The following is an 18009-nucleotide window of genomic DNA, read 5'->3' on the forward strand; positions in this document are numbered from 1 at the left end:
TGCTCCAAGGAAGAACATCTGCGTTAACATCGTCCTCCATTTTTCCTGCATAGAAGCATTAAAAATAATATTTGAATTTGAATTTTTTATTCATTTCGGTAGTCTTCACAATAAAAAAAAAATACAAAAACAAACAACACTCAATTGTGTAATCCTTCAGCCGAAAGTGTGTAGGTTGAAGCAAAGCTTATACATATCTACCCTATCACAACAAAACTAAACAAGGTTCTCTACACAATATGACACAAAAAAAATATTTAGCTTATATTACTACTTTCAGAATATACATTCAATATATATTATACACAAGTTTTTATATATAGTTTATACATTTACATCAAACATATACATAAATACATACTGTACATGCACATGAATGTATATAATGACATGTACTTAATATTAAACTAATTCATATTTCTCATAATTACGACTTTACTAACTCATAATTATGACTTTCTTTCTCATAATTATGACTTTCTAACTCATAATTATGACTTTCTTTCTCATAATTATGACTTTCTCATAATTATGACTTTCTTTCTCATAATTATGACTTTCTTTCTCATAATTATGACTTTACTAACTCATAATTATGACTTTCTAACTCATAATTATGACTTTCCTTGGTGATTTTTAATTTTTTTTGTGGCGGAGACGGGCTTCCATAGAATTTAGTGTAAAATTTAAAGGAAAGATATCAATTTAATACAGTTTGGAATAAGGGTGTAACATCACAAAATGTGGTAAAAGTGAAGCGCTGTGAATACTTTCCTGTATCTCACTAAACAGAAACCAGGAAACAGGGACCCAAATGGATAACAATACATTAAACCTGTGTTTCAACATTCAACTTTTGACCCACGTAACCTATTACAGGGTATGTTTCACCATATAAGCATACAAGTAAAATAGTCCTGAACAATAAAGGACAACAGCGTCTCCTACTGGAAACAAATTGTAAAATTGAGAAGTCAATAGATCCTTCTGACATTTTAAAGATATAAAACACTACAGACAGAAGCTGATGTAACCTGTCACAGTATATTTGTACTCAAGCCGACTGTAAGCAGACATTTGATAGTGAATAGGAAGGACTTCACAAATATATTTATTAAAGGTTACATTGCCATCTAGTGACAGTTTATCTTCGACAGCAACCGGGTTTCCCCGCCCCGCGGTTTCTGTCACGTGACCCGACTCCGTATGACATCGTCGTCTTGCTCCGCCTCTGTGTTTTGGTTCCACCGGCTGATAAGACACTGTCATATTTAGCAAAATATATCCCGATATGATAACATATGACTGCGTACATATCTGTCCGTCTGTGCGCAGTTCGCTGCAGCAGTTTCTAGCTCGGTGACGCCGCTCCGTGCTACCGTGACAGTCCGGAGCGGAAGAGGTGTTCACGGACACTGACACAGCCAGGGATGAGTGTTCGTCCGCCTTAGTTTAATTTAAAATGGACGTGGAAGAAAACCCGTCGGACGGAGCGTCCGGTGCGGAGCAAGTTAATGTACCGACCCCGGTGGACGTGGACACGGCAGTGCTGCTACTGGGAGCTGGAGTTACAGCCGTTACACACCCGCTGCCCTACGTCAAGCTGCTAATACAGGTAGCTTAAGTTGTTAGCACCACCACAGACCTAGTTCAGATGTTATAAAGCAGTGCCCGCACCTGGCGAGGCTTCAACAGTTGCATTAAGTTAGACTTACACTTTCACGCATCGATATCTCACAGTCCAAAGGTGGGAAAAGAACAATTTAAACCTAGATAACATCCTACATTTATCTACAGTTTAGTGAGATTAAAAAAAAACATACACTGATGTCAATGATCTGCAGTATGAGCAGGGACCATCTACATAGTGAACATTTCAACAATAAACAATACTGTACTGTACCCAACCAGGGGTCGGCGTACCCCATAGGGATTCAGAAGCACATTGCAAGTAGGGTTGCCACCGGTTCCTTTAAATACGGAATCGTTCCTTTTTTGACCCTTAAATGGTGCGTCCCGTACTGAGCCAAAACGGAACGCTGTTTGTTCCGTATTTGTATAAATGACCAGAACTCTGGACACACAAAAATGCCAAGGCCAGCAACATCATAGTGGTGGGATCTACGTAGGACCCCCACTCTGTGTGGTGTGTTATGTGTATGAGTTTTCAGTGTCACACGATGGTCTGTCTGACATAGATATGAACTATCTGAGAAGTTCTTCATAAATCCATCATCTCCTGAGGAAATACAGTCAGGCACTTGATGGTTGGATTTAAACTTAAATGAAAGATCATTTATTTATTATTACAGACGTATTAGGCAATATAAATAGGCATATTATGTATGGCCTTTTAACAAAAATCGTACTGATATGTTAACATTAAATAAATGAATACATTAATACTTTACTTTATTTTATATTATATATATTCCCTAGTTTAAAAATGTTTGTAAAGATTTCTGTATATTCTAGTGATTCCCAAACTGGGGTACGTATACCCCTAGGACAGGGGTCTGTTACCTGTGGCTCTTTGACTCTTTTGCAATGGCTCCCTACAGCTATAAGAAAATATTAAAATAATGAGGTGTTATTTCTTACAGAGGTTATTAATGATAAATGACATTGACACCAAATAAAATCATAATAAAACAATTTGTCAACCTAAAAATAAATCGCATTGTGCATAACTCTCATCAACCATAAGCTTTCCTTGCATCTGTGGTTAACCTTAGGTTTAAAATCCCTGGTAAGATAACTAAACCAACAAAAAGACTCTTCTGGAAGAAAAGAGATTTTATTTGTGTGGGGAAATGTTTAATTACTGCCAACGTGCTGGATTAATATGCATGCTTGATATGTTGCAAGAATCTAGCAATTAGTATTGTGTATATATATATATATGTGTGTGTGTGTGTTGACGTCATGATCATGTGATATAAGTTATTTTTTGCAGCACTACAAATGCATCAACTATAAAAATATTAATTATTAATAATATTATTCTATATAATTGCAACTACGTATAGAATTTTATACACTATATTGTCTTCATTGAGAATATATATTTTTTTGACTTGGATTTTAATCCAGGTGAGAGGAGGAAAAATGGCTCCTTTGAGAATAATGGTTGCAGACCGCTGCCCTAGTGGTACATGAACACCTTTCAGTAGGTACACACAACCATTTCAGTTTATTTTTCAACATTATGGATTTTTTGTACATGCACACAGATGTTTTTTTTTCATCCATCAATCATAATTTGTGACACAACTCTTTAAACTTCACCAAAGGGTGAAGTTCAAATTCTAAAATGAACAAAAAATCAGAAGTAAATGAATAAAAAGGCCTAAATTCAAGGTTAATGTTGGACGAGACACAGGAAAGAGTTTAGACGAGCCTGCATGTATAACATGAGCTCAGGGGTACATGGGGCAATGACATTTGTGAAAAATTGTTCTATGTCAAAATGTTTCTATTTTTGAGGATTGTGTTCACGGTCTCGTGTTCCTTATTTTGTTTTCTGAAAGGTGGCAAAGGGGCACTCGGAATTATGTATTAATTTATATATATATATATATATATATATATATATATTTTTTTTTTTGGTCAATTTGACACAAACTAACAAATACTGCTCATCAAATACTGTCTTTTCTTGTAATGTACTGAAACAGAATGAATTTATCCTGTAGAGGCTATCACACTTATGACATTAGTTGACAAAACTAGCTATTTTCCAAAGAAGGCAATATTTACCTACTAATGAAGTAATCACATGAACGTATCAATAGAATGCCAGTCTATTCATACGCAGTGCCCATCATTGGCCAGTTTAAGTCACGTGATAGGTTCACCACCACGTGACTTAAAGTTCCGTCAGTTTTATTTTTGCTCATATTTATTTTTAGCTGCCCCGCAAACCCTTTTATTTTAGCCCTCACCATAACCATATCCCTAACCCTAACTCAGGAAATACCCTAAAATATAATTTTTTTTCTTCATATATGTATTTTTAAAGGTGGAATTTGCCGTGTTAAATGTTAAAACGAAGAAATATATATGACAAAAGTGGGATTGGAACTCTCGGCAGCAGAAGGAAGATTTCTTGTGTCAGGCGCCTTAGATCACTCAGCCATCCTGACACAGTGAAAAACCACAGGCACATTACGCTTATGTAGAAAAGGTTCGGAAAACGTACCCATGGTCCCAGGTGCTATTGATACATTTTCGTATCAATAGACACCTTTTTTTTTAAAATTTATTAGTATTTTTAGTTTGGATTAAACATGAGGGAGCCACGTTTAAGACAGAAAGGAATTCAGTCATCACACAATTGAAACAGCATATGACACTGTGGAGGGGGTACTTTTGATAAGAAGAGGGGGTACACCTGATTTGACAAAATTCCAAAGTGGGTACACTGAACAAAAAGGTTAGGAACCATTGCTGTAGTAGATATCATGGGAGCCGATAAAGAATGTCACTTATTTTCAGGGTATTCAAGGCGTTTTTTAAAGAGGTTATTGCAAAATAATTGCAGAGTGAAGATTATTTACAAATAAATAATCATAAACATTTCCCCAAATCATTTATTCCCAGTAGTCATGCACCAAAAAAAAAAAAAAATAAATATATATATATATATATACAGTATATCGGCTGAAAACCAAAACACTTTTTTGACCAAAACAACCCGGATGAAACAGGATGTTGTGATGACGCTCGCAAACACCGCGGTCAACGTGTCCTTGTCTTCTATAAGCAGAGGTTGAGACGGAGCATGGCGTGCAAACAATAAGCAGTTGACTCTCATGTGTGATTTATGTTTCTGTGTCACGTCAACGCTGTAGCTACTTGTATCACTCTGTACTAATAATAATTGCAGAAATCATTACTTTCGGTTTTATTTTGGTTTTTGGCTTTTGTTTCTTCATTTTCTGTTTCAGCCAAGAATTTTCATTTCGGTGCATCCCTAATTCCTGTTGTGGTCGGATCAGCATGGCATGTTGAACATTTAGCAGCATTTCCAGAGCAAAATAATACAGGATAGTGAAGTTATTGATTTTATTGTTGATATTTGCTTTCGGTGTTACATTTTTTTAAATGGTCCCTGCCCGCTGCACTGCTCATTGACATCAATGTATCTTTTTCAGTTCAGTAGATGGACTCTAAAGAAGAAAACAGCTCTGTAGTATGTTCTGTGTGTTACCTTGGCTACAGATAGGTGTAGATGGTGCTTTTACCACCTTTTGACTGTGAGAGATCAATGTGAGAAAGTCTAATTTGTAAGTCTAATTTTAACTTAATGCAACTGACTTCAAGACCCACAAAGTAACCCTTAAAAGAACAGCTGCCACCCTAATAGAGCTTAATAGAGTGTCGTGCAGGTAGCCATAATTGGGGTGGCCATTTCGATAACACCAAAAAGGACACTTTTTATTACTCGACAATGACGAGATATATTCAGAAAACTAATAGCTAACACGCAACATAATACAACTGAGAAAAAAAGAGAGTTGAGAGTCACATTGCATATAAAAAATAAAACAATTGATGTCTTTAATGTTTTAGTTAGTATTGGGTTTTTATACAACTCAGCTACAGTCAGTGCCTCAGGTACAATTTTTTAGTCGTTTATATAATTTGTTTTGCTAAAAAATATTGCCTCCCCCCAATAAAAATAAAATAAAATCTTTGCTTCAGTATTTTTTACTTTTACACATTCAAAATCCAAACTGCTATTTTCTACACAAATTTACTCCCAAACCAACAGGTGATTTTGGGTAGAAAACCCTCAAAAGTAATTCCAGTAAGTTCAGAAGTAACACGTTCATACATTTGCACATGTTAGTTAGAGGTTTCTTTTACTTGCTTTTACTTACTGATGTTTGCTTATGTATGTAGCCTGTGCTACTAAAGCCATCATAATATATATATAGACTTTTTGAATGACCTCTTTTTAATACCAGTTGAAAAACATTGATTTGACTGTTTTATCCTAGAGAAACCACAACTTTTGTTGTTTTTGTTGCTGCTGTTTTTTACATATCTATTGTTGGCTGGCTTGGGTATTTAAACATCAGTTCAGGGTTTTGTCCAAAATGATTAGCTTTCAATAATAATAAACAGAGAAGCTTGATGTACTCTCAATCAATGTTGCTTTCAGGTGGGACACGAGCCTCTTCCCCCCACTGTGGGCACTACTTTGTTTGGAAGAAGAGTGTTGTACCTGCCAGGCTTCTTCTCCTATGGTGGGTGAAGTTCATCAGTGTGTAAGTGTGTTTGGAGGATGAGTGACAAAATCCTTACAGAAGTTTATTTTGTTTTCAGCTCACCATATTGTGAAGGTGGATGGAAAATGGGGACTCTTCCGGGGACTCTCCCCTCGTATTGTTTCCAGTGCCATCTCCACCGTTGTAAGGAATAAAGTCAAACAAGTAAGAAAAAAATGAGCATTGACACCCTCATGTATGAAATCACAAGGTTAATAATTATAGGACAGTCCCAGTCTAAACATATCCACAGCCTTCCTGAAATATTAAAATGTAATTGGTCCAAAATTGGCTAACGGTAAGATCAAAATTTGATCATGCATTATTAGTTGTGATCACATTTTGTGTAATTTTACTTGATGGGTTTCTATGTACAGTATATGAGGGACTAATTCCCTTTTTGATACTCAATCCTAATAAATGTGAACAATTGCTTGGGTTTTTTTTGTAGCCCACATTTACAGGGCTACAACGGTGCCAATGCACGTTTAAGAGGTGTTATTTAATGCACAGTAGTCTTGCTCAAAGGCTGATGGCTGTGTTTGTCCATTGCAGTGAAAGCACTTCAGTATAAACCTGCCTGTCAGTTATCTTTGAAAAGTGACACATTTCATATTTGACATTTTAAAGTTTGTGTTTGGCCTTGTAATAATAATAATAATTGCTTGGATTTATAGCATTTTTTTCGAGGAGACTCAAAGTGCGTTACAGAAACCATTGTTCATTCACACCAGTCATACTGGTGGTGGTCAGCTACAATGTAGTCACAGCTGCCCTGAGGCATAGTGACAGAATTGTGGCTGCCATTTCACACCTACAGCCCTTCTGACCACCACCAACATTCATACCCATTCATACAAGGCAATGTGTGTAAAGTGCCTTGCCCTTGCTTCGAACCTCCAACCTTTTGGTTATTGGACGACCCACTCTACCGCTGAGCCACGGTCGCCCCAGCTCATGAGGGAGAGGAGGGCAGAGTACATGGGGTGTGAGTTAGCAGGCAGAGAGAATCAGGGCCAATCTGTGCCAGTGACTCGTTGATGTCGTGTTTCACGTACCCTCATACTAGGGATGTCGCGATACAACTTTTTCACTTCCGCCGATACGATACCGATATTGCAGCCTTGCATATTGGCCGATACCGATGTCGAACCGATGCGATATCAGCACGAATCATACATACTTGAATTATTTTGTAGTGTGGAATGTTGGATCAAGTGATGTCACTCAAACAGAGAACAGTAGTCAGCAACAGTAGATATGAGGAAAACTGACCCATTTATGATTAACCAATTGGTTACATACATTTTAACCTTCAACATAATATCTACAGTATTCTACAATTTTAAATGCAGTCCGATAAAATCCGATAATCGTTTTCTGGCTGATATCGGACCGATATCTGATATCAATATCGAATCGGGACACCCGTACCTCATAACTGCCCAACTCAGGCCGCCTCTGCCCTCGTCTTCCTTGTGAGCTCGAGGGAAAGTCAGCCACGACCATCTGAGGTCCCGGTCTATGAATTACTTTGATGTTGACGACTGTTGGTCCAGATGCACCAAGTGATCCACACATTGCTATTATTCATACGTTGGAGCCATTGAAGCACAGCATGGTTCAAACAGAGGGTGAATCAGAAGATTGTAGCACTGGACATCGCCCGCCCACTGGATTGCCAGGCACTCTTTCTCAACAATACTGTAGTGAGACTTCCTCTGATTTAGGATACAGGATGGTTAACTCCTCCATACCTGCTGGGACAAAGCTGTCACCACATCTCTGGCTAGCGCATTTGTCTGTAGGACAAAAGGCAGAGAAAAATGAGGTGTATTAAGAAATGGTTTACCACATAGTCTGCTTGTTTCTGTCATTGAACGTACTTGGTCTTAAAGGTCCAGTATTATGCTATTTTTCGCCCATCTCAATTTTTTCTAAGAACCCCAACAACATAGTATTTGAGGTTTATTTTCCCAAACTCGCCCGTTTACCAGAGTTTTAGCACTCTGAAAAGTGACTTTCTGAGCATTTCTAAAAACAGATTGTTTTGGGGCCTGCTTATGCATATTTATGAGTAGGCGTGTCTGTAGATGCTGACTCCACAAAACAGCCGATCACAAGCGATTTTCTTTTGCTATCCACACACTCTCGTTATTGTTTTCAGCCAAAAAACTGCACATTACAGTAAAACACATGGATATTTAAGCGGCTATTGTGATAGTGAGTCAGACAAACACTGTTGTGCGTGTGCGGCAGCAGCAGCGAAGTCAATCAGCTGAGTCAGCTGCTTCAAACATTCACCGCAGCTGCTAGTCTATTCAAGGTGATAGCCCACTATTTTGTCCAACTGCTGCGTCTCATTGGGTCATAAACGCATCAGATCATCTCAAAGGCAAAACGAGGCGGTATAACGGATAGTTAAAATGGAACTACTCGGGGCTCTACACCGTTGCTGCCCACAGCTCCTCGGGGAGGAGTTAAATGCAGGGAACACGTGTATGTAGCTTTACATATATGACAATAAAGTATAATGTATATTCTATATTAAACCACAGTGTTTGTTTTAAATGTGAGGTAGTTTGAGAGGAAGGAGCTCACATTCTTATAGGGTAGGAGGAGCCAGGATTGTCAGTAGGAGGAGTTTCTACAAACTCCTACTAGGTGAGGTCAAGTAGCGAGAAAAATCAAAGTCGCCCATTTGGAGCTGACTTTTTACAAAAATGTGGAATAACAAGGGAGGGAGGAAACACAACTTTTTCAACTTTGGCCCTGTGAATGAGGCTAAAGGAATGTATATCACTGTAGCAACACCTTTATAAAGTGAATTTCTCATAATACTGCCCCTTTAAGAAATGGGTTACCACATAGTCTGTTTCTCTCATTGAACATACTGTCCTGTGTTTTTATATGTACAGTGCTTGTCCTGTTTAAGGAGAGGGGTCCTCACTTTAGAAACATGTCTGTAAACGTACCTCAGCTGCATCTGCTGCTGTTTTTTATCCTCAGGTTATACTTTGTTTATTAGTTGTTGTCTCTGTATTTGCTTGTGTGAAGAAGTTGGGACCTAAGCTGATTTGATCCTTCTGGTTGAGCACCAAAGACTACACATCAGAATCAGAAGTAATTTATAGTTTATAGAAGTACATTAATAGTTCATTAAAACTCAATTCTAAAACTCTACCTCTGAGTACAGTTGCAGTGCGTAGATTTCCCTCTGTTCTCTGATTACATTTCAGATATAATAACAATACATATGTGACCATAAATGAATGTTTCTAAAATTATTTAGTCCTGGTCCATTTGTGACAGACATCTAATTTCTGTTACGTTGATTTCATATTTAATTATTTATTATTTAATGTGTAACGATGCTGAAATGTTTTTTTTTTTGTCAGTAATCTGAGCTCTCAATCTAGCAGATGGAGTTTCTGTCTCAGAAAGATAAAGAAGAGACCCCCCTCAGAAAGGTGGTCAAAGAGGTGAGAAGAATACAATACAAAACAAACACTAACAATATTAGGTAGGTAGAATGGTGTACTACTACTAAAAGTCTTACATTAGTCATCAGAATGCTTTATAGTTTTGGACTTGTTTCAGTCAAATTAGGTTTTGTTAATTTAAGGTAAGAGAAGACCGACAGTGATCTTATCTCATGTATTTTCTGTCACTAGCTTTTCCTGTGTAATTTTCTCACCTGGTATTTCAAATTTTTTTTTTTTTATAGACCTCCCACGAGATGATCATCCAGTGCCTATCCAGAGTAGCCACTCATCCATTTCACGGTAAGCTTTCGGGAAAGAGAGATATTTATATATGACTTATTAAAACTTTGCCGGCACAAGATAGTTTTTGAAGTGCCTTTTTTTCATATAACAAAATGTGTGAGAATAAGAAAACAAACTGAGGTATACAAATTATTTGTGGAAATATGTGTCAGCCAGACCTAAATCAGAAGAAAGCAGACAAGCCAGCCAACATATAGTGACCCAACACCCAACAACAGCTTAACTGAATACAAACTGTATCAACAGTGGCAGCTGGTGCATTTTTCTCCAGGGGGGCTACAACTCCAAAAAAGACATACACTAGAAACAGGTTTTGTGCAGCTTTGAAAAAATAAGTAAGGAAAATTGTTCTTACAGAACTGCTTTCAAACTAACCACATTTATTTGCACAAAACTTATAAACAATCAAGAACAAATGTAGTATATGCTAGTGGTTCTCAACATTTTTTGGCTCAAGTACTCCTCTCTCTCATTTCTGAACCCAAGATCCCCCTTATGTCCAACTACAACATTTTGCTCAGAATACTGTAAAAAAAACCAAAACAACTATAGATCATAATGATGGAATGAATGAGTGATTACACACATTTTAAATAATCTCTTTTTATAAACAAGTGGAAAGAAACAGTATTTAGTGTTTCATGAATAGATTTATTTCTATTAATTTGAAAAACTCTGGTTTATACAATAGAGTGAGTAAGAGTGTCTCTGGGCGCATGTAAGCTGCGCCCAGAGACACTCCATTGACTCGTATTGAAGAGGAGTTACTGCACATAAACAACTTTTAACGAGAGTGGACGGTAAAGATTAGTGCACCTCAAGGAGGAAACACGTCACCAATCAGACACAGATGAACGAAACAATTTTACATCATTATCTATATAATATTTATTTTGATTATCTAAATACAGATATAACTTTGTTTTGGAGTTTTTTTAATTCATTATTAATTTTTATTATTATTTTTGTCTTACTCAAACTAAGTGGTGAGTGGTGGAGTGGTGCCTTAGCGCCCTCTATTGGCCAGCCGCCATTGTGTATCAATGAAACCTAAACAACACTGACAAGCTGCCTGTTAAGTTGATTTCCTTTTTTCCTCTGTCTTGTGACAGTTATATCAGTGCGCTGCATGGCCCAGTTTGTTGGCAGAGAAATCAAGTACAGGTAAGGTTACGGTGTTTGGCTTCTTGCAAATATTTACCATTTACCAAATCTGAATCAAGGTTGAAACTATAACGCTCAGAGAGCACAGACCTCCGTCATATGCAAAATATCCTCTGTGCAGGATTTTAGTAGTTATCTAAATAAATGCAAAAATATAACCTCTTTATCTAAGGTAATCATGAGTGATTAACGCCGATATAGTTGTAGTGAAGGATTATTGGCAAAAGACAGCTGATAGATACGTAATATTTATCAGTTTGTCATTGCACAGACCTAGATAGCCATCTGTGTATGAATGCCATGCTTCAGACCCCTGCAGGACCCATGCTGTTTATGTTTTTCCTTTTATTCAGTGGGATGCTCAACTGTCTGGTGAAAATCTATAAAGAGGAAGGAGTCACTGGATTTTATGTGTAAGTTATACTTTAGATTTTTCTCATCATGACGATAAATCTTCCCCTAATCTTTAATTTTCCTTTAATCTTAATACTGATGTTTGGGCTTTTGCAGGGGTCTCATACCGCATGTGTTGGGAGAAGTCCTCTTTCTGTGGTGTTGTAATCTTCTGGCTCACTTTATAAACACCTACGCTGTGGATGAAAGTGTAAGCTCATAATGCTCATTTATTGAGGTTATATAGGGCTGTTTGTATATGATAGTGGTCTCATAACCATATCAGAGGCTGGTCACAACGGGCCTGTACTATGAAGCTGGATTTCTTCTTACTGGGGTAAATCACCATGGTAACTTACATTGAACGACTAACCTGGTCGGGAGCAGCTTATAAGATATAAGCGAATATAAAAGGCCCGCCTCCTGACCAGTCAGTTCATTTGGAAAATGACCTGCCCATTCTTAAGATCCTGGTTGGTGCGTGGATCTGACAGGTGCTCTTAGGAAAGAAATAACTTTTACGGATCAAATCCTTCCTTTTGATGACATCCTCTAGTAAGGTATAGATTTCCATTTGATGGAGCCTGTGTTGGGCATGCTCCATATCCATGGACTGAAGTATTCATTCTTTAATTAATTTATTCATGCACGCTGTTGGCGAGCCGCGCTGCTATACAAGAACTGGCGAACTGTAAAATAATATACTGTAGGTTACGTAAAATAAAAATACTGTCCACGTTATGACGTAGGCTAACTGAGCTGTATACTGAATGCAGCGTGTCTCTTTTACAGGGTCCACTGAGTCATCAGAGTGAATGTTGTGCTCACATCCCCACCTGTGGAAGTGGGAAATTAAGGCAAACAATGTCACTAGAAACACATCTGTGCTGTAATAAAAAAGTGAAAGTGATTGATCGGAGCGCTGATCATTGTCTGATGACAATGTTGTATAATCTCACGATTTAACACATTAACAGTCTACAATTCTCTGCCAGCATTCTTTACATCTGGGCGCACAATGCCATAGTGGTTAGCACTATCCCCGCTCAATGAGTGCTGGAGATGGGCACCAGCAGACCCCGTGACCCTGAAAAAAGGAGCAACCGGGTCAGAAAATGGATGCTTTTTTTCAGCCTGCACATTGTGTGACTAAATTATTTTCACCGTTCGCACATAGGTTTTTTTATGCACAAATGCGAGTGAAATGCTCGCACTGTAGAGCCCTGTTTTACTTTCCTGTTCAAATAAAGTTTAAAAAAAGATCAAAGCCTGATGTGCTGGATGCCAAAAACAATTCGCCTTGGCTTATAACAAATTTAGCAACAAATCCAGTCTGTGCCCTTGCAAAAGTATTTGAATTCATGGTAAAACTAGACATGGATTTAATCATCTGTCATATTGTCAAATATTTTTTTATGCTGATTGGTAACTATGTACCATAGACTACTGCAGGTGCTGGCCTATAGATGTAGTAAATGCCCACATTTATTTTGTTCTCCCGGGTCTTCGAGACCTACAACATGTTTCAACAAATATTATTAACAACACATTATTGCCCGTGTAAAAACTTAGTATTTGTTTATCATTTCAATTCAAATCTGAGTGGAACTTGTAAAAACAGGTAAATATAGCACGTCGTATCAACATCTCAAATGGAACTTAACTACATTATTGTTGGAGCATTTTATAAAAGTTTATACTCCAGCTTAGCATTGTGTGACAATATTCCTTCTTTTCTCAGTTATTTTTCCTTTTTTCAATATTTGTTCTTTATTGTGTCAGCCTGTAAAAAGTCCTCATTGTCCCTGTGCTGGGAAGCAACCCACAGGTTGGAAACCTGCAGCTGTTACTCACTGCTGTAAACTACATGTGCAGGAATGAAGCTGGGGATATGGAGCAGGAACAATGGGAACGGCTTGGCAGCAAAACAGTGGTATCTGTAAATACTGCATTAGAGCCATAGAATAAATAAACTATCACTGTCATGGCTCTTATTCGACAGCGACAGTGAGCATTTGTTTTAACATTTGTTTATATGACTCCACCTCCAAAAATAAATCAAGAAACCTATCTAAAGTGCATGCTGAGCCCAACATGTTCTTATTTTAACTTACATCTCTCAGAAACTCTTTCATTACACAGTAGAAGAAAAGAGGTATTAGACACTGTTTAAAATATGAATCATGAATGTTGAAAATGAATTAATGATTATTATATATGATCTGTTTAGTATTTTGATTGACTGTAGCTACTAAAAGAACAAACACTGCAATTTATCACAGTTATTTTGTCTGTGCAAGCATTTTTATTTATGTTTTTACTGTGGTACATTTCATGACATAAAGGGTGAGGAGTTTTTTTGGCTTTTATTTAAACCAGCTCATATGTCTGTTGCAGTTCACTCAGGCGCCTGCAATGAGAAGTTACACCAAGTTTGTGATGGGCGTAAGTTTGGTTCAGAAAGTTCTTTGAAAATCGTCATTACCATGAGATTAAACTGATGGTCTTATCTTTCAGATTGCAGTAGGTGCGCTTACATATCCATTTATGCTGGTGGCTGATCTAATGGCAGTCAACAACTGTGGGTGAGTCCTTTGCCAGAGTACTATTCAAAATATATAGATCAAATATATTGGCATGCATGTAGGAATGTACTCAGGCTGTTATTTATTACCACTAACCAGAGCCATTAGAATATTTCCCAAAGAAAAATGATGTGAATTTCAACCACTGTATAAACAGTAAAACATATAAACTGAAAGTGCTTAAACCTGCAAGCTGTTAGATTGAAATAGAACACCATGTGCATTAATGGTGCAGCTTGGTCACATCCTCAGTGAAGAACCCAGGGTCACGGGGTGTTTTGGGTGTCAGATCTTCAGACACCCTCACCTGGGCGACCCAACCGGGTGTTCCGTGACTTTTCTACTGTATTTAAAAAACATGGTTACGTTATTATGATAATATGATGGCAGCAGCTCTAATGATTTGGTCTGATTAAGTGTATTTGTGTTGTCAGTCTGGCTGCAGGTCTTCCTCCTTACTCTCCTATCTTCAGTAGCTGGATGCACTGCTGGACCCATCTGAGCAACAAGGTACTCTCACTATGTCACAGTTATGTTAAACGTAACATATTTTACTCATTCTCCATGGAGATGCATATACTGTATACTCATGAAGTAGCAGCTCCTGTAATAAGCTGAAAGCAAGTAGTTAGTGTTGAGAGTCATGTTTGTGAAAGACAAACATGACTCCATTGCTACCACAATGGCAGCAACATTTATGCAATGTTTTGTAGGAAATACAGTTTCTCAAGTAACAACTTGGCCAGTCAGAAAAAATACAGTTTATTAAAATACTAAACCAAAAGTCAAATATGAAAACAGCTGCTGGTAGAACCTAGTTCTCAAATACTGACATGACTGGACGGTTGTGTTTACTGCACACAGGTGTATTTGTTTAGTAGAGGCAGTGATCATCATCCACCCTTAGCAAAAAGTAGTATACTTGAAGTTCATTTTATTAAGTATGCTTGAGTATATGTATACCAAGTATACTATGGACCATGTACTTGTTGCGTACTGTTATGGTCATTTTTATATTCATCATCATATCCTCAAATGTATGTTCATGTGTACAATTTGTCATGTTTTAATACATGACGACTCCATTACTCTTTACACTTTTGAACAGCTGAATCATGATTAAACAGTACAGATCGTATTATTCTCAGTGCAGCACAGTCTCTGCTCACATGCAGATATACACTGACGCACACACTTATCAAGGACAGATAAAGACTGGCACCAAACCTTCTCATAACATCTTCATCATCCTCCAACATTTCCACTATGGGCATCTGACTCCCTCCCTTTTGTCTCTCACTGTTGGGACCTTTTCTTATCTGTATAAAACCTTAAGCTGAAACTGTTAGGGGGCGCGGCGCTTCCTTCGGACGTCCGCCTGGACGGACGCTAATTTTGTTTCATTTTGTTCCATCTTGTACCTTTTTTCTTAGTTTAGAATAAACTTTTTTTATATAAAATCATCAATGCTTCTCCTGGACTCCATCATTCAACCAGAGCAATGAATCATGTCTCCAAATGAGGTCAACCGTAAATTCAGCCGTAACAGTACTTGAAAGGATACTAATTTAATACTTTTTCGGACTAAATTGGAACATTTTAAGTTTATAAAATTATACTTTACAAGGTCATTTTAAGTTTACAAAACTACACTTTGAAGTATACAAGTATGCTCATCTATATACTACTAGTATACTAGGTATATGCTTCTAGTCCACATTTTAGTTTGTTAAAGTATACTTAGAGTATACTTTTATGAACTAAGAATAAGTACAAGGTTTAGTATTAAAGTATAAGTGTAAGTCTAAGTATTACTGTAGACTATTCTTTATACTTTTCAGTAAAATCTAAGTATACTTCACTATACTTTTCTTAAGTATATAAAATATAGTATATAAAAAGTAATCTTCCAGTATACTTCCTCAGTTTTAGTATAAAATATGTATACTTGTAGTACAAGTATAAGCTTTGTTATTAAAGTACAACTCTAAATCTAAGTATTAATGTACTTAGTCTTAGACTATTCTTTATACTTTTCAGTATATTCTAAGTATACTTCACTATTCTTTTGTTAAGTATATGAAATATAGTATATAAAAAGTAAACTTCCAGTATACTGCCTCAGTTTTAGTATAAAATAAGTATACTTGTATTACACTTGAATAAATGACTTTTTGCTTTCAAACCAGTCATATCAAGAAAACAGTAGCTTCACCTGACACACTTAAATAAATGCACCAACAACACATGGATATTAATCACTACAACAATGCAATGTACTTTGAAATATTGATAAATCTCCTTACTTTATCTGACCGAGTTACCATATTTGTATATTAGAATAAAAATAATATCAAAAAATCAATAACTTGGTTCAGAAAATAATGTAACAAGCGAAATAAATCATGTGAACACAAATAAATGTTGCAAATGGTGCTTTGCTTTTGTTAGTCACAGTGCATTGATACTCATCATGTTCTCTGAACAGGGTAAGCTCTTCAGAGGATCCAGCTTCTTTTTTCGCCGGATGCCTGTGACCTCGCTGCCTCTGTCTGAAGGCTGACATCATCATTGTCATCAGCATAACCTCCTCCTTGCTGGGAGGGTTTTTTTCCTCCTCCTTCTCTGAATTATCATCAAAAGTCTTCTTCAGCCTCTTCTCCGTGTATGCAGAAGTGTCATTGGAGGGAGCTGCTTGCATCTGCTTTGTTCAGGGATTCACTCTGTTGTTGAAGCGACATCAGGGACTGTGGGGCTTGTTTTTGTTTGAGACGGCAGTAATGATAAATAAAGTGACAGCTCTTGGCTCCACACTTAGCATGTCTTAATGTGATCAACAAAACACTTATTTAACGCTTCAGATACATTCATCAACAAACCAAAAAGAAAGAACAAACGTGATCTCATTCAGTGTTATTGATTCAGTTACACTATGAAAAAGTCCCCCCCACCCCAAAGAATACAGGCTTTTGCTTTTTATACAGTTATTATTTATAAGTCTTAATTTGCAGCTACGTTTACATTTGGAGGTCGTGAATAAAAGGCAGACTACTTGTGCGTGTGTGTAAGTTTGTGTAAATTGTAACTCAGTTAACATATGTGCCATTTTATGAAGGATCCTGTGATCCAAGTGTTGAATAGTTAGTTTCATGTTCTTTAGACTTAATGATCTCAATAAATACAATTTACAAACCAATAATCAATTTGACCTGCACTTAAGTAAACATTTAACTCATTTTGACCCATTTTAGTCAGAGGTTATGTGTAACTTAGATAAATATTGTCTCTATTGATCATCCTCTGACACGTTGGCGATGTATTGCAACAGCCTCATGTCAGGGCCGTGCAGAACAGCCAATTGAAAGTGTTGTTGGTGTCTTGATGCACAATGTGTATTTCCGTTAGTCTGATGTCCTCTGTAGGCATTATTCTATCTTCATTTGTCAGCATGTAGATGTATTCAAAAATAGTGTATGAATTTATTCTTTAGATATTATCAAGAATGATCTGCTGTTTGTTTTAAGATGCTTCAGGCATCGATTTAGAAAATTGATGACACAGTCCATTCTGTGTGCAAATGTACACCTTAAAAAAAATACAAGTTGTGTATTGTGGTCTTATGATGTGTCACCTCCATGCTGTTAACTGATTGCATTATCTCATGTAAATGATACCTTGGACTTTCCTATTGTGTGTTTAAAGTCATACCTACCAGTCTGTCTTTGTTACTTTCATTCATTGTGTTACTAAGAATGCTAATTATTTCACATCATGAATGTCCAGCTTGAGATAATATAAGTTGTA

General features: G+C 37.0%; 1 protein-coding gene across 2 annotated transcripts; it reads left to right on the forward strand.

Annotated features, from left to right (window-relative positions):
- The first annotated feature begins 1174 nt into the window (after nucleotides 1–1174).
- LOC114467511 (mitochondrial carrier homolog 1-like) lies at nucleotides 1175–17922 on the forward strand. Of its 2 annotated transcripts, none has more exons than XM_028453866.1 (12): nucleotides 1175–1615; nucleotides 6170–6254; nucleotides 6334–6440; nucleotides 9695–9757; nucleotides 10003–10060; nucleotides 11176–11227; nucleotides 11581–11640; nucleotides 11738–11831; nucleotides 14018–14065; nucleotides 14138–14205; nucleotides 14640–14715; nucleotides 16694–17922. In XM_028453866.1, exons 1-12 carry the CDS (start codon nucleotides 1463–1465, stop codon nucleotides 16766–16768), a joined length of 939 nt encoding a protein of 312 aa, XP_028309667.1. In that variant the 5' UTR covers nucleotides 1175–1462; the 3' UTR covers nucleotides 16769–17922. The 2 variants fall into 2 exon arrangements, with proteins under 2 accessions (XP_028309667.1, XP_028309668.1); XM_028453867.1 differs by having other exon boundaries at nucleotides 9698–9757.
- The last annotated feature ends 87 nt before the right edge of the window (nucleotides 17923–18009 follow it).

This window comes from Gouania willdenowi, chromosome 7, assembly GCF_900634775.1.
Source record: "Gouania willdenowi chromosome 7, fGouWil2.1, whole genome shotgun sequence".
Lineage (NCBI taxonomy): Eukaryota > Metazoa > Chordata > Actinopteri > Blenniiformes > Gobiesocidae > Gouania > Gouania willdenowi.